Below are 23796 nucleotides of genomic sequence, written 5' to 3'. Positions count from 1 at the left end.
ATAATTCTTCAACCCTGGATCTTTGCAAGCCTCCTCCTGGTATCGATGGGAGAGCTGCTGTGGATCAAGGAGACTATACAGCCCAAGTTTTAGACCCAGCCCGGACAACATATTTATTAGTGTAATTTGGCCTACTCTTCAGAATTAGTTTGAGATTCCTGCTGTAAGCTGAACACTTTAACCAATGCATGCAGCATTCCTACTTTTAGGATCAGATTTACAGTTGCACAGAGCCCTGTTATAAAATTGAAGGATAAGCCCCTTATATGATCCTAAATCCCTGATGGATGCAAATGTAAGGACAGCTTTCATGGGTTCTCACTGGGGACTGCATCCAGGATCTCCAGTTCTAAAACCATGAACCTCTTACTTCTTTAGCTCAAGTTGTAAACAATGGGTACTTACCATGCAGTAACTGTTGTTCTTCGAGAGGTGTTGTGCACATATACATTCCACTATAGGTGTATGCGTGCCCAGAGCCATAATGAGTAGAGAAAAGTATATGCAGATGATCAAGTTGCCACCTTGCATATATCAGCAATTGGGACTTTCCTGAGGAATCCTGATGTAATGAACTGAGCTCTGGTGGAATATGCAGTTACTCTTGATGGAGAAGAGACATTAGCAAGCTCATACCAGAATCTGATACAGTCAGGGACTCAATATGAGATTTGCTAAGATGACACTGATTGACCCTTAATTCTTGCTGCATAGCTTAGGCAAAGAGCCATTTTGTAATCCCAAAGGATCTACTACAGTTGAAGAAAAGCCACAGCTGAACGAACATCCAAGGTATGAAGAGCCTCCACAGCCTTAGATGAATTGGGTTTTAGGAAAGACAAGTGAAGGTTTATTGTTTAATTTAGGTGGAAAGCTGACACTACCTTGGGCATAAACATAGGATGTGGCCTAAGGGCAACATTGTCCTTATAAAAAACAGTAAAAGGAAGGTCAGCTAAAGCAGCTTCAAGCTCTGAAATCCTCTACCAGAAGTGCTTTCCACCAAAAGCACTGTGTGCCTTGTCAATAAAGATAATGAAGTTGTGGCCATAGGCTCAAATGAAGTTCCTATTAGTTTGAAGAGAACTAGATTCAAATCCCATACAGGTACCGGATCAGACACAGAAGGGTAAACATTGACCAGGCCCTTTAAAAACTTAAGAAACAGGAGGATGAGAAAATATGGAAAACTATCTACTGGAAGATGTAATGCAGAAATAGAAGTGAACTAATACTGCCTTGACCATGCCTGTACAATGAGGATTAGTGATGCTTTGTTTTGTTTCAGCTTCCTGAGGACCCTCGGAATGAGAGGAACTGGAAAGGATGTATATAAAAGATGACTGAACCAGGGAAGTAGAAAAGCATCTGTGATATAACCCAGACTGCAATCTGCCCTCGAGCAAATCTCATATTTGCTGTTGAGGTTTGTTGCAAACATATCTATTGTTGGGTACCCCTAATGGTGGAAAACCTGGAGGAGAACATCCGGCCTAATTGACTACTCATGTTTGTCTATGAAAAACCTGCTGAGAGAATTTGCTAGAGTGCTCCTCACTTCTGGAAGATGGAAGGCCTTCAGGGACACTTTGTGACAAACACACAGATGCTACAGGAGGCTAGTCTTCTGGCACAATTTAGATGACCTTGCCCCTCCCTGCTTGTTCAGGTGAAACATAGCAGTCGTATTGTCCATGAGAACTTGAATCATCTGATTCTTGATGGTGGGCATAAATATTTCACAGGGATGACATATGGTCCTAAGCTCCAATATGGTTATATGGGGGAAAATTTCCTGAGGTGGCCAAATACCTTGAGCCTGAAATTGACTGAGATGGACCCCCAGCCTTTCGTACATGCCTCTCTAGCAAGAGTCATTGATGGTTCTGGGGACAGAAACAGAACTCCCTTGCGCACATTTACCAATCAGAGACTGAAGCACCCATGCAGGTACACAAATCCACATGTCCAGAGGATGCCTACAATGTTGATATATCGAATGAAGCCAAGCCTGCAGACAGCAGAAGTGAAGTCTGGCATGTAGTGTTACACGCACAAGGCCATGTGTCTGAGAAGCTGAATGCAGGCTCATATGATAATTGTTGGATATCTTTCTGAAAGGAAGGTTATAGATTGGAACTGTTCCTGTGGAAGATAAGCCATGGCTGTTCCAGAGTAGAAATCTGCTCTGATAAAAATTATGCCCTGAGTTTATTATAACTGATTTATCCAATTTTATTTTCAGGCCAAGAAGAAAGAACATCATCTTGATTACTAGGACACTGTTCTGGACATGATTGCTTAATACTGCTTGAACCAGCCAATTGTCCACATATATTTGAATCTCAGAAACCTGCTGTCATGTACTTGGTGAAAACTCTTGGGGCAAAACAAGCCGAAAGGAAGCACTGTGTACTGGCAGTGGTTGGTGTCTACCACAAATTGATGGTACTTCCTGGGGGAAGGAGGTATTGCCATGTGGAAGTGACTTGAACTTGATTTTCTTGATGAATTTGTTCAGCTTTCATACATCTAGGATGGGGCGGAAGCCACCAGATTTCTTTGGGACCAGGAAGTACCGGTAATAAAATCCTTTCCTTCTGTGTTGATAAGGAACTTCCTCTATTGCTCCCAAGCCTAGAAGAGACCATAGCTCTTGAAGTAACAAGATCTTCTTGTGAGAAGAGTCCAGAAAAGGGATGGGGAAGGTGAGTTGGGAAGAGGGAGGGAGATGAACTGGATTACATATCCCTCCTTTACCATGCTAAGTATCCATTTGCCCAGCCTGATGTTCTGCAAAGCACATTAAAAAAGGGACAGGCATAATCAAAAGGGAGGAGATACATTGGTGTGCCATCCTCAATCGTACAGTCTAAATGACTTTGAGATAGCACTTGTCTTGTGGGAAGGGCCCACCTCAGTGGAAGATGGTTGGTGACATTGAGAAGTTCTTGATCTTCTCTTAGGCCTGGTCTACTCTGGGGGGTGGGTGGGGGGAAATCAATCTAAGATACGCAACTTCAGCTACGAGAATAGCGTACCTGAAGTCGACGTATCCTAGATCGACTTAAAATCACTTACTTTGAGTCCTTGTGGCACGGGATCAAAGGCTGCCACTCCCCCATCGACTCTGCTTCCTCCTCTCACCATGGTGGAGTTCCGGAGTCGATGGCAGAGCGATCGGGGATCAATTTATCGCATCTACACTAGACGCGATAAATCAATCCCCAATAGATCAATCACTACCCGCCAATCCGGTGGGTAGTGTAGACTTGGCCTTAGGTTCTCTGATGGAACAATGGTCTCAAGTAGAGGTGTGATTTAAATAGTTTTCTTTTAGTAGCAGGAATTTAGCTCTCAAGAAGCGAAGTGTTGCACAAGAGTCCTTTACATGTCACCTGTCCTGGCGGAGAACACTTAGAGCCCTCAAAGGGTAAATCAGTTGTATTCTGCAGCTCTTTTGGAATGCTGGAAGCCTGGAGACAGGATGGACATCTCATGGAGACAGCAGTGGTGACAGAATGTGAGTCAGTGTCAATGGCATGTATTGCTGCCTGAAGAGATATATAAGGGTAAGATGACCCTCAGAAACTAAAGCTAGAAACTGTTCCCTATATTATTCAGTAACTTATCAGCAAACTTTGAGATGGCTGAATAATTAAGAAAATAATATTTAGGGAAAATTGATGATTCTCATTTGAAGTATGGCAGTGGAATAGCTTTACAACCCAGGGGTGGCCTTAGATTGAGACTGTCAAGACTGCTTATTAGTGATTGTGACCGCTAGGGAATCAGGAAATGGGTGGATAAAGAAATAAAGAAAGTCTTGTGGAGGGATTTGGTAACATCTATCCACCTGCTTCACCATAAGAGGTATAGAGGCTGGAGTCTACTGTAAAATCGTCACTGGATCTAGAAGTGCTTTATTGATGGAAGGGTAACACTTCCTGAAACAGTAGTCTGTAAAATGTCCAGGAAAGTGTGCGAGTTCTCTTGCAAAATTTCTGCTTGGACTCCTAGAGAAGTAGCCATCCTTCTCATAAGTTCTTGAAAAAAGACTTAAAGTCCTCTGGGGGAGGAGATGTCGACTACAGGCTAACTCCTTCATCTGGTGGAGATGAAGATATTTGGAAGCAACATTAAGTGACCACTCCAATAATTCTCCCTCCTTCATGGGATCCAGTACAGGACATTGAAGAATGTTAGCAGGATTCTGAGCAGATGAGTCTTGCACTATATAAGGAGGAGATTTCCTTCTAGAAAGTGTGTGAGATGGAGGACTAGAGTCTCTCACAGGGCATCCCATAGAGGAAATGGCATAGACAGAGCCATCCACAGTGGAGGACACCATGTTGGAGCTTTCCTGTAAGGAACTCAATGCTCTTTAAGTCAGGCGTCTGAAGACCTGTAAGGAGATCTGAAACACCTGGATGGATAAATAGTTTCCTCCTTTTCAGAGTCTGAAGAGAAAACAGAAATGTCCTCAGAACAGGGAGACGCAATTGTCGTCAGGGTTCTAGGTGGTCCAGGCATTGGAAAGAGACAATGTTCAAAACCACACAGCTGTTGTGGTGATTGGAAGTTGATGGTACTGGTGGTACCAGTAAAACCTCAGACTGTGGCAATGGAGCCAGGTGTATCGTCGGTGCCAGCAGTGCAGACACAATCTCTGAGTGCATTGTCAGTGTCAGACGCGTCAATGGTGCATGCATGAGAGAATGCGTCAAAAGTGCTGAGTGTATCTTTGGTGCTGACAGTGCTAATATGATCACTAAGTATGCTGACGATTCAGGCTGTGCCAGTATAGTCTCAGAGTGTCAGTGGTGCTGGGTACATAGATGGAGGAAGTAGTAGAATCGGCTGTATCAAGGGGAGAATTAGGTAAGAAAAAACAAAGTAGTTCTCCTATGGATAAGAAGGCCTGTGGAGTTGGAGGCACCGGAGGTGAGTGTACTGAGCTGATGGTGCTGGCAGTGCTGATGCAGACTGAATTGGCTGACAAGAGGCAGAAGGACCCAGCACTGGTAAAGGCACCAGTCTCAACAGCCCCAAGAAAGCCAGAGTCCATGGTGCCTCCTCAAATGGAGTGGGTGAGTGCTTAGGTTTGTGGGGCTTCGAACCAGTACCGGAGGATTTAGAAGATTTACTCGGAGACCAAGTCTTAGAGTTTCTGCCAGAGTCAGGATGTCTAGAACACTTTGAGTCTGAGGGATAAGATGACTTTTTCACCCAGCTTGTGATTCGAGTGAGAAGCAGCTAGAGGGGCACTTCAGGATGAATCATAGTTCTCTGTATCTCAGTCAGGGCCTGGTTCAGATGCAGGTCACATTGCCTCCATCATGAGGTGAATCTTCAGGCAATTGTCCCTCTGCTTTTTAGTACTGGTGGGGAAGGAGTTATAAATGGAACATTTGTCCCTCACATATCCCTCACTTAAACAGTTTAAACAACAGATGTGCTGTCTGTGACAATGAAAATAGTCCTGCACATAGCACATTGTTTAAACCCCAGGGATTTTTTCATAATAAATCTCTCAGGAAAACTGCTAAACTACAGTTGCCTAAGTAAACTATTAAACATCAACTAAGTATATACAGAAATGCTGTCTAACTGGCTCATCAAAGCAAAGCTACAGGGAGCTCAAATCATCATTCTGGGTAGTGAGAAGGAACTGAGAAGGAGGAGAAGGAGGTGGTGGACACGTCCCATTTATGCCCTCACACAAGAGCATGAGAGCAGGGATGTGTGCACTGGCTAGTGGCATTGCTGGCAAAAATCTCCGACAAGCACACAGGGAGAACACATATCTGCAGAGGAATGTATATATGCACAGCCACTTGAAGGAGAACTTCTCTATCTGGTAGCTATAGTAAACTTGTATTCTCTTGAATTAAAATGGGACTCATAGCATATACTAAATTCAGTTATACAAACTTGACAATATGGCTCAACTAACCTTAATGAGACCTGGAATGTACAATATCTTACGCATGTAAGATATACTTGGTATATATACATACTGGGTCAGACCACTGGTCCAGTTTCCAATCTTTTGACAGTGGACAGTGCCAGATGCTTCAGAGGGAATGAACAGAAGAGGGCAATTTATCAAGTAATCATCCCCTGTCATCCAGTTCCAGCTTCTGGCAGACAGACATTTAGGGACACCCAGATCATGGGGTTGCATTCCTGGCTATCTTGGCTAATAGCCTTAGATGGACCAATCTACCATGAATGTATCTAATTCTTTTTTTAACCCAGTTATAATTTTGGCCTTCACAACATCCCCTGGCAACAAATTCCACAGGTTGACTATGCATTATGTGAAGTACTAACTTATGTTTGTTTTAAACATGCAGCCTGCCTATTAATTTCATTTGGTGATCTCTAGTTCTTGCATTAGATGAAGAGGTAAACACTTCCCTATTAGCTTTCTCCTCAACATTCATGATTTTATAGCCCTCATTAGTCACGTCTTTTCCAAGCTGAAAAGTCCTAGCCTTTTAATCTCTTCTCATATGGTAGCTGTTCCATACTTCTAATAATTTTTGTTGCCTTTCTTTAGTTGATCTAATAACATGAGAATTAAAAGTCTCAAAAAGTTGTTTTTTTTAAATACAGCTTGGAATTAATATTCTTAGCATGTTGGCTGTTAAACAATATATATGAATTGTTCATTTATGTTACAGGAGTACTATTTTACTGAACTGATGAAAACTCAATAGACAAAGAACACGATTAATCCAAATATTAATCTCTTTGATCATTTCTATTACATGCTTTGATCTCTGCAATCCACTTTAAAAAAAAAACCTCCACAGAAACTATCAATCTGTTTTGTCTTTGCCCTCAAATAAATTGGACTATGGACAATTAGAAATTAATGCATACCAGAAGCTTTGAAAATTATGTTGCAGATCTATTTTAAATAAAACCTACAGTACTTCTCTTCAACTGACCTCTCCAAGGATTTGAAAAACTATGCAAGACTAGATAAGGCCCTAATCCTGTAACTTGTTTTGTGTGGGTGGACACCTATACCTGAAATAACTGGGGCTCTACACAAATACAGGGACCTGTGCTCACATACTAAGCTACAGAACTGGGGTCTAAGGAAGTATCAAAGAATATTAGAGTTGGAAGAGACCTCAGAAGATCATCTAGTCCAACCCCCTGCTCAAAGCAGGATCAACACCAACTAAATCATCCCAGCCAAGGCTTTGTTAAGCTGGGCCTTAAAAGCCTCTAAGGATGGAGATTCTACCAGCTCCCTAGCTAACCCATTCCAGAGCTTCCCCACCGTTCTAGTAAAATAGTGTTTCCTAATAGCCAACCTAGACCTCCCCCACTGCAACGTGAGACCATTGCTTCTTGTTCTTCCATCTGCCACCACTGAGAACAGCTGAACTCCATCTTCTTTGGAACCCCCCCCCCTTCAGGTAATTGAAGGCTGCTATCAAATCCCCCCTCACTTCTCTCTTCTGCAGACTAAATAACCCCAGTCCCCACGGTGTCTTCTCGTAAATCATGTGCCCCAGCCCCCTAATCATTTTCATTGCCCTTCGCTGGACTCTCTCCAATTTATCCACATCCCTTTTGTCGTGGGGGGACCAAAACCGGATGCAACACTCACCAGTGTTGAATAGTGAAGTACTATTTACATTTTTTTTAAAATTCTTAAGATGATAAATAATTATTTTAATCATAGTAAGGTTAGCTGTGCTGAAATTTTGAATCCTGAAATACACAATAAAGCACAAGAGAGGAACTACATTAAAAAGATATCCTGAAAACTCTCACCAGCTTTTCTTTTCCACAACATAAATCCTACCAATAACTCTATGTAAAAGAGTTTATTTTCAACTATGACTGAATTTTCAGATTTTGGAATGAATTAGTTAAATGATCCTTTGTATACAAGTTTGTTTTCTAAATTGCATTTTTCATGGGTGGGTAATTCAAAAACAGTCGGATGGATTTTTACCAAATGTAACAAAACAAAGAAAAGTCCTTACATCTATTAAAAAACCTGAAAAAAATGTCAGCAGATCTCATTTTCTAATGATTTACTAGATGTTTAAGTGATTATCATGCTTTTAAAATCTGCATAGAAATTTAGGTTGCTCTTTATTATTATTATTATTATTTATATTACTGTCTTTACATGTTCTATGGATTGCATTAACATCTGCAGGATTGGGGATGTATTTGTGGTCTTTACCAAACATAAACATTCCAAGGATTGCAGATAAAATGTGACAATAGTCTTAGAAACAAACTTACCTCCAATGCCGCAAGTGTTTGAACATTCTGACCAAGCTGACCATTTGGAAAGCTGACAGTTCACAGCACATTCCACAAGGCAATGAATGCTCAATTTTTCAGGTTTTTCCAAGTTTAACTATATATAAAAAAAACAAACCTAAAATGTCACTTTGCTATTGCTGGTCATAAAATTAGAAAACTGAAAATCCATAGTGACTAAAGTGATACTCCCAAGGTCACCATTTACAGGGAGATTTTTCAGCAGTAATAATAGCTTACATTTTTATGACATTTTACATCTCAAAGGCTCCCCAGACCCTTGCAAACTTTGGGCCCCATTCTGCAAATCATTATTCATATGACTTCAAAAGGACATAATCCTTTACTCATTGACTGCTTGTAAATAGGATCCGTAGGACTGAGTTCTATACACATACAGACATTGCTCCATCATTGAAATCCTCCTTTAGGGTAGAAAGAAGAAGCTAGATGACTAATCAGTGCACATTATTATTCTGGTACTCTTGTTATATTTTGATTCCGGAAAACTTCTGACCCTAGCTAAATCCAATATTGATCATAGCAACTTATCTATGCCAGGTAAATGGTAACTTCAAAGCTCCAGGTGATAGCTTGGTGTAGAGGTTAGAGTACTGTAATTTCCAAAACAACTGAGTTGTATATTAGACTTTAAGACTCTCTAGTGTATTTATAAACTTCACCTGCTCACAGTAGTTCATATTCATTAATTTTCCATCACTGCGCATACAGCTCAAAAGACGTCTTCGAATCCCTTGTCCACAGGTTGCATTTTCACTTAGCTGACATGTACTCCAATCTAAAGATACAGTGTAATTGCATTTAGTACAGCAAACCATGATTGTACTTCATTTTTATCTTGAATTACAAAGTGAGTTAGTTATCTTCATTTAACTGGGGGACTTCAGAAAGTGAAGAACAAGGCAGATAAAAGGAAGTTATTCTTAAAGAAAATAAGCAAGTCTGAATTGGGAAATTCACTATCATATCTCTAATGTCCCTTAAAAAAAAGCAACACAACAGAGTATGTCAAAAACTGTTTAATACTGATTCAGTGTATTGTTTAAAAACGGTTGGCACATGCAAAAGGCCACCTCTTGCTTTTTTTTAAGCTGTCTTTAACTGTGTGTTAAGCTCCTACAGTCAGTCTTGCCACTGCGTCCTTCCAAAATTTTGTGAAAAAGGAAGTCACACAAAAGTGACCTTTTAAAAAAATAAGGATGAAAGAAAAAAATAATGTTACACCCTTGAAAATCATGAACAATCCGAAGTGTGGTTCTGCTCTGTAAAGTGACCCTCCGAAAAAGGATATTATGATGTTTCATGTCTGTCGCTCAATGGCTTCCAGTTCAAATGCATTTGGATGATATGAAGAAATGTCACCTTTTCTAACTGGTAACCCTACAAACTTAGTCTAGGATCTGAAAGTTAAGATGGGTACTGTCCTCATGTATCAGCACTAGCTGAATTGGCTAAAAAGAGAAAAACATTTGTCTGCCATTTTGTTTCTAAAACAGCTATAATCAGTTGTAATTAAGATTCTGAACAACAAATTTTACTCTCAAGTACACCTGTATAACCTATATTGTCTTCAAAATATACTCTTGGTGTCATCTGGGTCTGACTGACTTCAATAATACTGACAATGCACAAAAAAGAGTAGACTCCATTTCATTCTTGCTTATTTATGATGTTTTTGCAGTGATACTACAAGTAATAAAATTTTATCTTATTCAAATATGCACAGATTTACACATGTGCATAGCTCTAATGAATTCAGTGGAACTACTAACACATTTAAAGTTAAGCACCTGCAGGATTGGGATGTTAATCACTGCAGTAAAGAGACATAACTAAATACAAACAAAGAGAAGGTGTGCTAAGTAATAAGGTGTTTTTATACATAATTCTTTTTAAAAGTAGAACTGCACTTTATTATACTTTAAATTGTCATGTCACATTCTTAACTTTGTAGCAAAGAGTGTATTGAGAAATATGACACCTTGCATTTTTCTTGTGAATTACTGTTCTGCTTACCTGTTAGATTGTACTGATATTGAAAGCAATTTTGATTGAGAACACAAGGTTGCATTTGTGAATCTTTAGGACAAGTCTTGGTATTTAAAGGAGATCTTAACACATGTCGAGTCTGTGTTTGCATAACATTGGGGTCACATACCTAGATAAAACATTGAATAGTACAAAAGATCTTAGTAAATATTATAGATATGTATCAGTTGTAGCTGTTACATATATTTGCTATTCTGGCATCAGACCCTATTACTTTTACCTTTGTGTTGTTTAAGACATTTTAAAAGTCTTCAATGATGGACCTGTTTTGAAGGCAGGATCAACAGTTAACAAATTCTTAACCTAGTTCTCCTAGGCCTTGGCATCTACTGTGCTCCTCTGTGAGATTATTGAAATATATATAACTTTTCTAAATATCAATCCCATCTCTAGGTATCAATCCATCAGGATAATGGGTTAAGGCAGATGGCCAAGAAATAATTTTGGAAGTTTTCTGCTTCACCCCCATGAGATCCCCAAGCAGAATTCTGTAGCAATAAACACAAAGGAAAATGAGTTACTACAAGAATTTTTGTTTCCCTAGTTATAGCTGAGCTAAAATGTGCCTTGCATCTGAGAGAGATGGAAGAGATGTCGATCTGAGACACAAGACTTCATTGAGTGACACTTACATCATATGATTAATGCTTAAGCACTCCTTTCTCGAGACTCTCAAAAAACCATTAACCATCTGCCACTCATGTTATTTGTAACATAAAGACCCCCACATAAACAGATAGCACCATCTGATAGGAATCTTTAATACCAGAACTGTATGAAACATTATCAAGGAATATAGGATCGCTGTTACCAAGTTGCAAGTTAGAAAGATTGTGAAGATTTAAAGTATATATTTTCTGCAAGAAAGGAACAGAAGAAATTACAGCAAAGCATTCATTTATTGTATATTACTTTCAGCACATACTGTGTTTGACATTGTAGACAATATAGGGCCACATTTTCAAAAGCATGTGCTATATTATGTAGGTATCTGTGTGCACATGCAAATTTAAATGCAAATCTGTGCATACAAACCAGTCCTGGCATCTGCAAATTTCAGTTTCCCTGTACACGTGTCGGGTGCACCCAGAATTGTGTTAACAATTTAGCATCCATGTTTTTGAAAAAATGGCAGCCAGAGAGATGCTTTCTTTTGCCTGTGCATCTGTTAACTTTTCTTGTTGGCCAACTGAATGTCAATCAGGTGGGGGAAAAGTCTGGTCCCTCTTAGGACAACAGTGTAAATACATTGAGCATATTTAGTGCCACCCCAAATATCAGCCAAATTCTCACAGACTCCCCCAACCCTGCTTGGGCTCTTGTGTGCTGCTACGCAGGGGGAACAATCTTCGTGGTCTAGTTTCAATGACTAAAGAGCCTGTGAGGTTTGCAGAGGCTAATTAGGGTTGCACAGAGTTAGAGTTGTAAGCGTCCTCTCCTATAAAACATTCTTATGAGTAGTTACTCATAGTTACTCTAGTAGTTACTCTAAAGACAATAAAAAGAAAAGGAGTACTTGTGACACCTTAGAGACTCACAAATTTATTTGAGCATAAGCTTTCGTGAGCTACAGCTCACTTCATCGGATGCATTTGGTGGAAAAAAACAGAGGAGAGATTGATATACACACACAGAGAACATGAAACAATGGGTTTATCATACACACTGTAAAGATAAGCCATCACCAGCAGCGGGGGGGGGGGGGGGAGAAGGAGGAAAACCTTTCATGGTGACAAGCAAGGTAGGCTATTTCCAGCAGTTAACAAGAATATCTGAGGAACAGTGGGGGGTGGGGTGGGGTGGGGGAGAGAAATAACATGGGGAAATAATTTTTACTTTGTGTAATGACTCATCCATTCCCAGTCTCTATTCAAGCCTAAGTTAATTGTATCCAGTTTGCAAATTTAATTCCAATTCAGCAGTCTCTCGTTGGAGTCTGTTTTTGAAGCTTCTTTGTTGAAGGATAGCCACTCTTAGGTCTGTAATCGAGTGACCAGAGAGATTGAAGTGTTCTCCAACTGGTTTTTGAATGTTATAATTCTTGACGTCTGATTTGTGTCCATTCATTCTTTTACGTAGAGACTGTCCAGTTTGACCAATGTACATGGCAGAGGGGCATTGCTGGCACATGATGGCATATATCACATTTGTAGATGCGCAGGTGAACGAGCCTCTGATAGTGTGGCTGATGTGATTAGGCCCTATGATGGTATCCCCTGAATAGATATGTGGACAGAGTTGGCAACGAGCTTTGTTGCAAGGATAGGTTCCTGGGTTGGTGGTTCTGTTGTGTGGTGTGTGGTTGCTGGTGAGTATTTTCTTCAGGTTGGGGGGCTGTCTGTAAGCAAGGACTGGCCTGTCTCCTAAGATATGTGAGAGTGATGGGTCGTCCTTCAGGATAGGTTGTAGATCCTTGATGACGCGTTGGAAAGGTTTTAGTTGGGGGCTGAAGGTGATGGCTAGTGGCGTTCTGTTATTTTCTTTGTTGGGCCTGTCCTGTAGTAGGTGACTTCCTGAGGAAACTACAATCCATTGGTGATCTTCCTAAAAACACCATCCTAGCCACTATGGATGTAGAAGCCCTCTACACCAACATTCCACACAAAGATGGGTTACAAGCCATCAGGAACAGTATCCCCGATAATGTCACGGCTAACCTGGTGGCTGAACTTTGTGACTTTGTCCTCACCCATAACTATTTCACATTTGGGTACAATGTATACCTTCAAATCAGTGGCACTGCGATGGGTACCTGCATGGCACCACAGTATGCCAACATTTTTATGGCTGACTTAGAACAACGCTTCCTCAGCTCTCGTCTCCTAATGCCCCTACTCTACTTGCGCTACATTGATGACATCTTCATCATCTGGACCCATGGAAAAGAAGCCCTTGAGGAATTCCACCAGGATTTCAACAATTTCCATCTCACCATCAACCTCAGCCTGGACCAGTCCACACAAGAGATCCACTTCCTGGACACTACGGTGCTAATAAGCGATGGTCACATAAACACCACCCTATATCAGAAACCTACTGACCGCTATTCCTACCTACATGCTCTAGCTTTCATCCAGATCATACCACATATTCCATTGTCTACAGCCAAGCTCTACGATATAACCGCATTTGCTCCAACCCCTCAGACAGAGACAAACACCTACAAGAACTACAATACCCACCTGCTGAAGTGAAGAAACAGATTGACAGAGCCAGAAGAGTACCCAGAAGTCACCTCCTACAGGACAGGCCCAACAAAGAAAATAACAGAACGCCACTAGCCATCACCTTCAGCCCCCAACTAAAACCTCTCCAACGCATCATCAAGGATCTACAACCTATCCTGAAGGACAACCCATCACTCTCACAGATCTTGGGAGACAGGCCAGGCCTTGCTTACAGACAGCCCCCCAATATGAAGCAAATACTCACCAGCAACCACACACCACACAACAGAACCACCAACCCAGGAACCTATCCTTGCAACAAAGCTCGTTGCCAACTCTGTCCACATATCTATTCAGGGGACACCATCATAGGGCCTAATCACATCAGCCACACTATCAGAAGCTCATTCACCTGCGCATCTACCAATGTAATATATGCCATCATGTGCCAGGAATGCCCCTCTGCCATGTACATTGGTCAAACTGGACACTCTCTACATAAAAGAATGAATGGACACAAATCAGACGTCAAGAATTTTAACATTCAAAAACCAGTTGGAGAACACTTCAGTCTCTCTGGTCACTCGATTACAGACCTAAGAGTAGCTATCCTTCAACAAAAAAGCTTCAAAACCAGACTCCAATGAGAGACTGCTGAATTGGAATTAATTTGCAAACTGGATACAATTAACTTAGGCTTGAATAGAGACTGAGAATGGATGAGTCATTACACAAAGTAAAACTATTTCCCCATGTTATTTCTTCCCCCCTCCCACCTCACCCCCCACTGTTCCTCAGATATTCTTGTTAACTGCTAGAAATAGCCTACCTTGCTTGTCACCATGAAAGGTTTTCCTCCTTAGAATCATAGAATCATAGAATCATAGAATATCAGGGTTGGAAGGGACCCCAGAAGGTCATCTAGTCCAACCCCCTGCTCAAAGCAGGACCAAGTCCCAGTTAAATCATCCCAGCTAGGGCTTTGTCAAGCCTGACCTTAAAAACCTCTAAGGAAGGAGATTCTACCACCTCCCTAGGTAACGCATTCCAGTGTTTCACCACCCTCTTAGTGAAAAAGTTTTTCCTAATATCCAATCTAAACCTCCCCCATTGCAACTTGAGACCATTACTCCTCGTTCTGTCATCTGCTACCATTGAGAACAGTCTAGAGCCATCCTCTTTGAAACCCCCTTTCAGGTAGTTGAAAGCAGCTATCAAATCCCCCCTCATTCTTCTCTTCTGCAGACTAAACAATCCCAGCTCCCTCAGCCTCTCCTCATAAGTCATGTGCTCTAGACCCCTAATCATTTTCGTTGCCCTTCGTTGTACTCTTTCCAATTTATCCACATCCTTCCTGTAGTGTGGGGCCCAAAACTGGACACAGTACTCCAGATGAGGCCTCACCAGTGTCGAATAGAGGGGAACGATCACGTCCCTCGATCTGCTCGCTATGCCCCTACTTATACAACCCAAAATGCCATTGGCCTTCTTGGCAACAAGGGCACACTGCTGACTCATATCCAGCTTCTCGTCCACTGTCACCCCTAGGTCCTTTTCCGCAGAACTGCTGCCGAGCCATTCGGTCCCTAGTCTGTAGCGGTGCACTGGATTCTTCCATCCTAAGTGCAGGACCCTGCATTTATCCTTATTGAACCTCATTAGATTTCTTTTGGCCCAATCCTCCAATTTGTCTAGGTCCTTCTGTATCCTATCCCTCCCCTCCAGCGTATCTACCACTCCTCCCAGTTTAGTATCATCCGCAAATTTGCTGAGAGTGCAATCCACACCATCCTCCAGATCATTTATGAAGATATTGAACAAAACGGGCCCCAGGACCGACCCCTGGGGCACTCCACTTGACACCGGCTGCCAACTAGACATGGAGCCATTGATCACTACCCGTTGAGCCCGACAATCTAGCCAGCTTTCTACCCACCTTATAGTGCATTCATCCAGCCCATACTTCCTTAACTTGCTGACAAGAATGCTGTGGGAGACCGTGTCAAAAGCTTTGCTAAAGTCAAGAAACAATACATCCACTGCTTTCCCTTCATCCACAGAACCAGTAATCTCATCATAAAAGGCGATTAGATTAGTCAGGCATGACCTTCCCTTGGTGAATCCATGCTGACTGTTCCTGATCACTTTCCTCTCCTCTAAGTGCTTCAGGATTGATTCTTTGAGGACCTGCTCCATGATTTTTCCAGGGACTGAGGTGAGGCTGACCGGCCTGTAGTTCCCAGGATCCTCCTTCTTCCCTTTTTTAAAGATGGGCACTACATTAGCCTTTTTCCAGTCATCCGGGACTTCCCCCGTTCGCCACGAGTTTTCAAAGATAATGGCCAAGGGCTCTGCAATCACAGCCGCCAATTCCTTCAGCACTCTCGGATGCAATTCGTCCGGCCCCATGGACTTGTGCACGTCCAGCTTTTCTAAATAGTCCCTAACCACCTCTATCTCTACAGAGGGCTGGCCATCTCTTCCCCATTTTGTGTTGCCCAGCACAGCAGTCTGGGAGCTGACCTTGTTAGTGAAAACAGAGGCAAAAAAAGCATTGAGTACATTAGCTTTTTCCACATCCTCTGTCACTAGCTTGCCTCCCTCATTCAGTAAGGGGCCCACACTTTCCTTGGCTTTCTTCTTGTTGCCAACATACCTGAAGAAACCCTTCTTGTTACTCTTGACATCTCTTGCTAGCTGCAGCTCCAGGTGCGATTTGGCCCTCCTGATATCTTTCCTACATGCCCGAGCAATATTTTTATACTCTTCCCTGGTCATATGTCCAACCTTCCACTTCTTGTAAGCTTCTTTTTTATGTTTAAGATCCGCTAGGATTTCACCATTAAGCCAAGCTGGTCGCCTGCCATATTTACTATTCTTTCGACTCATCGGGATGGTTTGTCCCTGTAACCTCAACAGGGATTCCTTGAAATACAGCCAGCTCTCCTGGACTCCCTTCCCTTTCATGTTAGTCCCCCAGGGGATCCTGGCCATCTGTTCCCTGAGGGAGTCAAAGTCTGCTTTCCTGAAGTCCAGGGTCCGTATCCTGCTGCTTACCTTTCTTCCCTGCGTCAGGATCCTGAACTCAACCAACTCATGGTCACTGCCTCCCAGATTCCCATCCACTTTTGCTTCCCCCACTAATTCTACCCGGTTTGTGAGCAGCAGGTCAAGAAAAGCGCTCCCCCTAGTTGGCTCCCCTAGCACTTGCACCAGGAAATTGTCCCCTACGCTTTCCAAAAACTTCCTGGATTGTCTATGCACCGCTGTATTGCTCTCCCAGCAGATATCAGGAAAATTAAAGTCACCCATGAGAATCAGGGCATGCGATCTAGTAGCTTCCGTGAGTTGCCGGAAGAAAGCCTCATCCACCTCATCCCCCTGGTCCGGTGGTCTATAGCAGACTCCCACCATGACATCACTCTTGTTGCACACACTTCTAAACTTAATCCAGAGACACTCAGGTTTTTCCACAGTTTCGTACCGGAGCTCTGAGCAGTCATACTGCTCCCTTACATACAGTGCTACTCCCCCACCTTTTCTGCCCTGCCTGTCCTTCCTGAACAGTTTATAACCATCCATGACTGTACTCCAGTCATGTGAGTTATCCCACCAAGTCTCTGTTATTCCAATCACGTCATAATTCCTTGACATCACCAGGACCTCCAGTTCTCCCTGCTTGTTTCCAAGGCTTTGTGCATTTGTATATAAGCACTTGAGATAACCTGTTGATCGCCCCTCATTCCCAGTATGAGGCAGGAGCCCTCCCCTCACAGACCTTCCTGCCTGTGCTTCCTCCCGGTATCCCGCTTTCCCACTTACCTCAGGGCTTTGGTCTCCTTCCCCCGGTGAACCTAGTTTAAAGCCCTCCTCACTAGGTTAGCCAGCCTGCTGGCAAAGATGTTCTTCCCTCTCTTCGTAAGATGGAGCCCGTCTCTGCCCAGCACTCCTCCTTCATGGAACACCATCCCATGGTCAAAGAATCCAAAGCCTTCTCTCCGACACCACCTGCGTAGCCATTCGTTGACCTCCACGATTCGACGGTCCCTACCCAGGCCTTTTCCTTCCACGGGGAGGATGGACGAGAACACCACTTGCGCCTCCAACTCCTTTATCCTTCTTCCCAGAGCCACGTAGTCCGCAGTGATCCGCTCAAGGTCATTCTTGGCAGTATCATTGGTGCCCACGTGGAGAAGCAGGAAGGGGTAGCGATCCGAGGGCTTGATGAGTCTCGGCAGTCTCTCCGTCACATCACGAATCTTAGCCCCTGGCAAGCAGCAGACTTCTCGGTTTTCCCGGTCAGGGCGGCAGATAGATGACTCAGTCCCCCGGAGGAGAGAGTCCCCGACCACCACCACCCGCCTTCTCCTCTTGGGAGTGGTGGTCGTGGAACCTCCAACCTCAGGACATCGCATCTCATGCCTCCCAACCAGCGGAGTCTCCTTCTGCTTTCTCCCCCCAGACATATCATCTGGTCCACTCTCCGCATTGGTACCTGTGGAGAGAACATGAAAGCGGTTAGTTACCTGTGTCTGTGTTACTGGAACCCGGACATTCCGCTTACCTCTTCTGGAGGTCACATGTTGCCAAGCTTCTTCACTGGCCTCTTGGCTCCTCTGTGCAACCTGCTCTACATCTTTAGAGCTTTGTGCCCCTAGAAGGCTATCCTGAGTTTGGTCCAGAAAATCCTCAGTCTCTCGTATACAACGCAGGGTCGTTACCTGTTGCTCCAGACCTTCAATCTTCTCTTCCAATATGGAGACCAGCTTGCACTTTGTACAGACAAAGTCGCTTCTGTCCTGTGGAAGAAAGACAAACATGGCACATCCAGTGCAGGTCACAACAGCTGAATTCCCCCCTTCCATATCACCTACCTACTACGGAGCTTCCTCAGAGACGTTGGCAAGATGTAAGCCTCACTGGGCTCACTCCAGGCGAACTCCCAGGCAAACTCCTGCTGTGAGCTGCTCTGCTGTCCCCGCTGCTCAGCTGGTTCGCGAGGCTCCGGCTATTTTTAAACAGCCAGGCTTCCCTGACGCAAACACACAGACACCCTAATGCCCGCCCCCTGCAGGCTAGCAGCCAATCAGACACTCACTCAGGCTCCCTCCCAGCAAACACACGCTCGGATACTTCCTCAGCAAGCAAACACACACACTCGGATACTTACCAGTCCCAGGCAAACTCCTGCTGTGAGCTGCTCTGCTGTCCCCGCTGCTCCGCTGCCGCTCAGCTGGTTCGCGAGGCTCCGGCTATTTTTAAACCCCCCCCCCCCCCGCTGCTGGTGATGGCTTATCTTAAGTGATCACTCTCCTTACAGTGTGTATGATAAACCCATTGTTTCATGTTCTCTGTGTGTGTATATCAATCTCCCCTCTGTTTTTTCCACCAAATGCATCCGATGAAGTGAGCTGTAGCTCACGAAAGCTTATGCTCAAATAAATTTGTGAGTCTCTAAGAAGAAAAGGAGTACTTGTGGCACCTTAGAGAAGTGAGCTGTAGCTCACGAAAGCTTATGCTCTAATAAATTTGTTAGTCTCTAAGGTGCCACAAGTACTCCTTTTCTTTTTGCGAATACAGACTAACACGGCTGCTACTCTGAAACCTGTGAGTCTCTAAGGTGTCACAAGTACTCCTTTTCTTTTTGCGAATACAGACTAACACGGCTGCTACTCTGAAACCTGTCTAAAGACAATGGAATTATTTAAACAAGTAAGAATTATGCACAGGAAGAATGAGTGCAGGATTGGGCCATAAAACAGACCCTATCAACAGAAGCTTTGCCATTGTCTATTAGAGCAGGACTGGACACACAGAAAAAGGAGCACTAATAAAGCATGCTACTAAATGTTGGGGTACCACTGAAAGCACTAAACATCAAGTCCCCAAAACACAAACACCTCAACATTTTTAAGAGAAAACACATACTGACAAGATTTGGCAAGATACAAATGTAAGGCTTTGGACTCTGAGTAATAAAAATTCGCTAACAAACCTATGTTTGCAAAAGATAAGGAAATGTTGAAGGATTATAGCATGCTTTGCCCCAATAATCATAGAGCGCTCTGCAACCCTCCACCCTATCCCTAACAGACTAAGGGGTAACATATACTGACTTATAACACAAATATAAAATGAAGGATTGCTAAATAATAAAGTTAAGAGCTTGGTTAGTTAAATTTTAATGATTTATAATTATGGACAGGGAATGAGTATAGATAAGGAAACACTGAGACCAAGCTTTTGCTGGCATAAGTGTGGTTTTGCCACTTCTTCTTTGACAGAGAATCACTGGCTGGTCTGCTTAAAATTAGGTTACTGCTGAGAGAACAACAGTAGTAGGTTGTGCCGGAAGTTTTGAGGTGAAAACACACAGACCTATAACAACAAGAAACCTTTTACTGGGAAAACTCATGACAAAACCTACATAAACAACAACAAAACTGCAGAAATTATGTAAACCAAAGTTTTGCATACCTAATGTATGGGTTCCATAAAACCCAAAGGGGTCACGTGTTAAAAACTGATTGGATAAAGATAAGTAGTCTGAAATGTGGAAATGTATAAAAATCCAAGTGAACAAGGCCCAAACTGGAGAACACTGGACCAGAAACTGCAAGGTGGAACTGAAGGGCCATGACATAGCTCAGAAGAGGCAACGATCAACATGGAAGTTGGAAGGACTTCCCGCTGCCCCAGAATGTGGTAACTCGGGCCCCTACCAATTCCATTTTGCCTGTTATTATTGTCAGACAGAAACATGTGTCCAGATATTTGAAACTGATTAAGCCTAAATTGGGTGGATTTATGCCTCAGTTTCCCCACTTTAACCACCAACATAAATACTTGCTGAAAGCCTGTATTAAATGTATACAGTGGAAGCAGCTGAAAAATTGTTCATGAGTATACTTAATTCACGATAATATGTCGTTAGTTCTAAAGACTGCTGAAAAGAAGAAAAGATACCAAGGAAACTCTGGACAGCAAGATGTAAGAAATCTTCTACTTTCACAAATGTTATTTTCAAATACCATTCTTCAATAAATCATGCTGATTATCTGTTTAAAAACCACAGCCTTATTGCTTTGCAGCTGCCTGTGAATACTGAACTGAATGTGGGAGAAAATATGAGTAATGCCCTTATTATGAATATTAAAAAGCAATGTCATTGCATTGCAGCACAAATTCTCACCTCACTTAGACTGCTGTAAATCTAAAACATCTTCCCTGACATCAGTGGAGCTCCTCCCAATTTATATCAGCCTAAGTGAGAGCAGAGTCTGTCCCTATCTTGGAAAACAGCCAGTGATAGCTCAGCTGAATGCACTTACCCAGTGTTAAGGGAATACTGTTATGTTCTTATAGTTATTTATCACCTTGTCAAATAATTTTACATGGTAATCTTATTGAAATGTACATTGTAATTCAGGAAACAGTCATCTACTCATCTAAAATAAGCAATTATTCTTAATTATCTGAAAACTAATCCCGTAATAAGTGTCTACCAATAGTTTCTTACCTTTCTTGCAATTAATGTGGTTGCTTGTCCGCACAGGAAAGAATAACTTAAATGATTTGCCAATAAAAATCAAAGAAGGTATCGCAGTAGACACTCCTACTTAGTGTTCTTCTGCATAACTTTACTTTACAAAAATCAATAAATGTGCTCAAAGAAGCAGATATGTGCCGGCTCTGAAATACCTTCAACAGGATAATATGCATGCAGAAAATATGTACTCTTCGCAGAGATATAGCATCATCCAGTTGTGCATGATTATAGGAGATTAACATAACTCAGCACAGCAATTGTATATTGTGGCAAAACACCTTGTTCGCCTCAGTAGGCTCAGTCCTTTTTAGCCTTGGAGACTCACGTTTGGGGCAAGGTGAATCCTTATAGGTGGCACAGGGTCCTGCTACTCCTCTCCTCAGTCAGTCCCTTGTGCTTGTTTTCCTTCCCTTCTGGAGAGCGAGTGCAGCCTCCCTATTGGGCAGGGCTGGTGTCTTGCTTCAAACAGCCTACTGGTAGTTTCCCTGCTCCTCTCACTCCCTCACTCTCTCCCTCCTACCATCCAGGGGAGGGTTTAAAAAGGTCCCAAGTAGTTGGAGTCAGCTGAACCTAATTGGTTCCCTAGCAACCCCTTTTCCAGCTGAACCTTATTGCCCCCTGGTTCTCTCTCCTCAGTGGATAGGGAGGGGCCTTTTAATCCCCTGGGACTAATTACTACCCCTCTTTTGTAGCTGTTTGTCCTGGATTTACCACATATCCCCCCCACACCCCGCTCAACCTACGGGGTTGGGCTACTTGCGTCGGCAAACAGTGCACTCTCGACAGGCCATCCACATTGCCATGTTGGATTCCAGACCTATATTGTACTCTGAAGTAGAAGGGTTGAAGCGACAGGAACCACCTCGTCACTCTGGCATTTTTGTCTTTATTTTGGTGCATCCACTGCAGAGGGGCATGGTCCATGACGAGGGTAAACCTCCATCCCAGTAGATAGTAGCGGAGGCTTTCTATGGCCCATTTTACCGCCAGGCATTCTTTTTCAACAACAGCGTATTTCCATTCCCTAGGCAGGAGCTTCCTACTGAGGAAGAGGATGGGGTGTTTGTCGTCCTCAACCATTTGTGAAAGTACTGCCCCCAACCCTACATCAGAAGCGTCGGTTTGTAGGAAAAACTTCTTCCCCCAATCTGGGAGTCAGTGCAGAGGGCTGTCCGTAGATCTGAAAAAGAATCTTCAGCCGCGGTCATCCATCATAGAATCATAGAATCATAGAATCATAGAATATCAGGGTTGGAAGGGACCCCAGAAGGTCATCTAGTCCAACCCCCTGCTCAAAGCAGGACCAAGTCCCAGTTAAATCATCCCAGCTAGGGCTTTGTCAAGCCTGACCTTAAAAACCTCTAAGGAAGGAGATTCTACCACCTCCCTAGGTAACGCATTCCAGTGTTTCACCACCCTATTAGTGAAAAAGTTTTTCCTAATATCCAATCTAAACCTCCCCCATTGCAACTTGAGACCATTACTCCTCGTTCTGTCATCTGCTACCATTGAGAACAGTCTAGAGCCATCCTCTTTGAAACCCCCTTTCAGGTAGTTGAAAGCAGCTATCAAATCCCCCCTCATTCTTCTCTTCTGCAGACTAAACAATCCCAGCTCCCTCAGCCTCTCCTCATAAGTCATGTGCTCTAGACCCCTAATCATTTTCGTTGCCCTTCGTTGTACTCTTTCCAATTTATCCACATCCTTCCTGTAGTGTGGGGCCCAAAACTGGACACAGTACTCCAGATGAGGCCTCACCAGTGTCGAATAGAGGGGAACGATCACGTCCCTCGATCTGCTCGCTATGCCCCTACTTATACAACCCAAAATGCCATTGGCCTTCTTGGCAACAAGGGCACACTGCTGACTCATATCCAGCTTCTCGTCCACTGTCACCCCTAGGTCCTTTTCCGCAGAACTGCTGCCGAGCCATTCGGTCCCTAGTCTGTAGCGGTGCATTGGATTCTTCCATCCTAAGTGCAGGACCCTGCATTTATCCTTATTGAACCTCATTAGATTTCTTTTGGCCCAATCCTCCAATTTGTCTAGGTCCTTCTGTATCCTATCCCTCCCCTCCAGCGTATCTACCACTCCTCCCAGTTTGGTATCATCCGCAAATTTGCTGAGAGTGCAATCCACACCATCCTCCAGATCATTTATGAAGATATTGAACAAAACGGGCCCCAGGACCGACCCCTGGGGCACTCCACTTGACACCGGCTGCCAACTAGACATGGAGCCATTGATCACTACCCGTTGAGCCCGACAATCTAGCCAGCTTTCTACCCACCTTATAGTGCATTCATCCAGCCCATACTTCCTTAACTTGCTGACAAGAATGCTGTGGGAGACCGTGTCAAAAGCTTTGCTAAAGTCAAGAAACAATACATCCACTGCTTTCCCTTCATCCACAGAACCAGTAATCTCATCATAAAAGGCGATTAGATTAGTCAGGCATGACCTTCCCTTGGTGAATCCATGCTGACTGTTCCTGATCACTTTCCTCTCCTCTAAGTGCTTCAGGATTGATTCTTTGAGGACCTGCTCCATGATTTTTCCAGGGACTGAGGTTAGGCTGACCGGCCTGTAGTTCCCAGGATCCTCCTTCTTCCCTTTTTTAAAGATGGGCACTACATTAGCCTTTTTCCAGTCATCCGGGACTTCCCCCGTTCGCCACGAGTTTTCAAAGATAATGGCCAAGGGCTC

The 23796-nt window shown here is 43.3% G+C and overlaps 1 protein-coding gene across 1 annotated transcript in view; it reads right to left on the bottom strand.

Moving 5' to 3' along the window:
• The window catches only part of THSD7B (thrombospondin type 1 domain containing 7B), a 516892-nt gene that overhangs the window by 24871 nt on the left and 468225 nt on the right, over positions 1-23796 (bottom strand). The window contains exons 18-20 of the mRNA XM_038422837.2: positions 10342-10483; positions 8988-9103; positions 8284-8401 (exon numbers count right to left, since the gene is read on the bottom strand). Coding sequence (XP_038278765.1) covers positions 8284-8401; positions 8988-9103; positions 10342-10483 — 376 coding nt within the window. The remainder of the gene's footprint in view (positions 1-8283; positions 8402-8987; positions 9104-10341; positions 10484-23796) is intronic.

Source organism: Dermochelys coriacea, chromosome 11, assembly GCF_009764565.3.
Source record: "Dermochelys coriacea isolate rDerCor1 chromosome 11, rDerCor1.pri.v4, whole genome shotgun sequence".
Classification (NCBI taxonomy): Eukaryota; Metazoa; Chordata; order Testudines; family Dermochelyidae; genus Dermochelys; species Dermochelys coriacea.
This window is presented reverse-complemented; position numbering and strand designations above follow the sequence as displayed.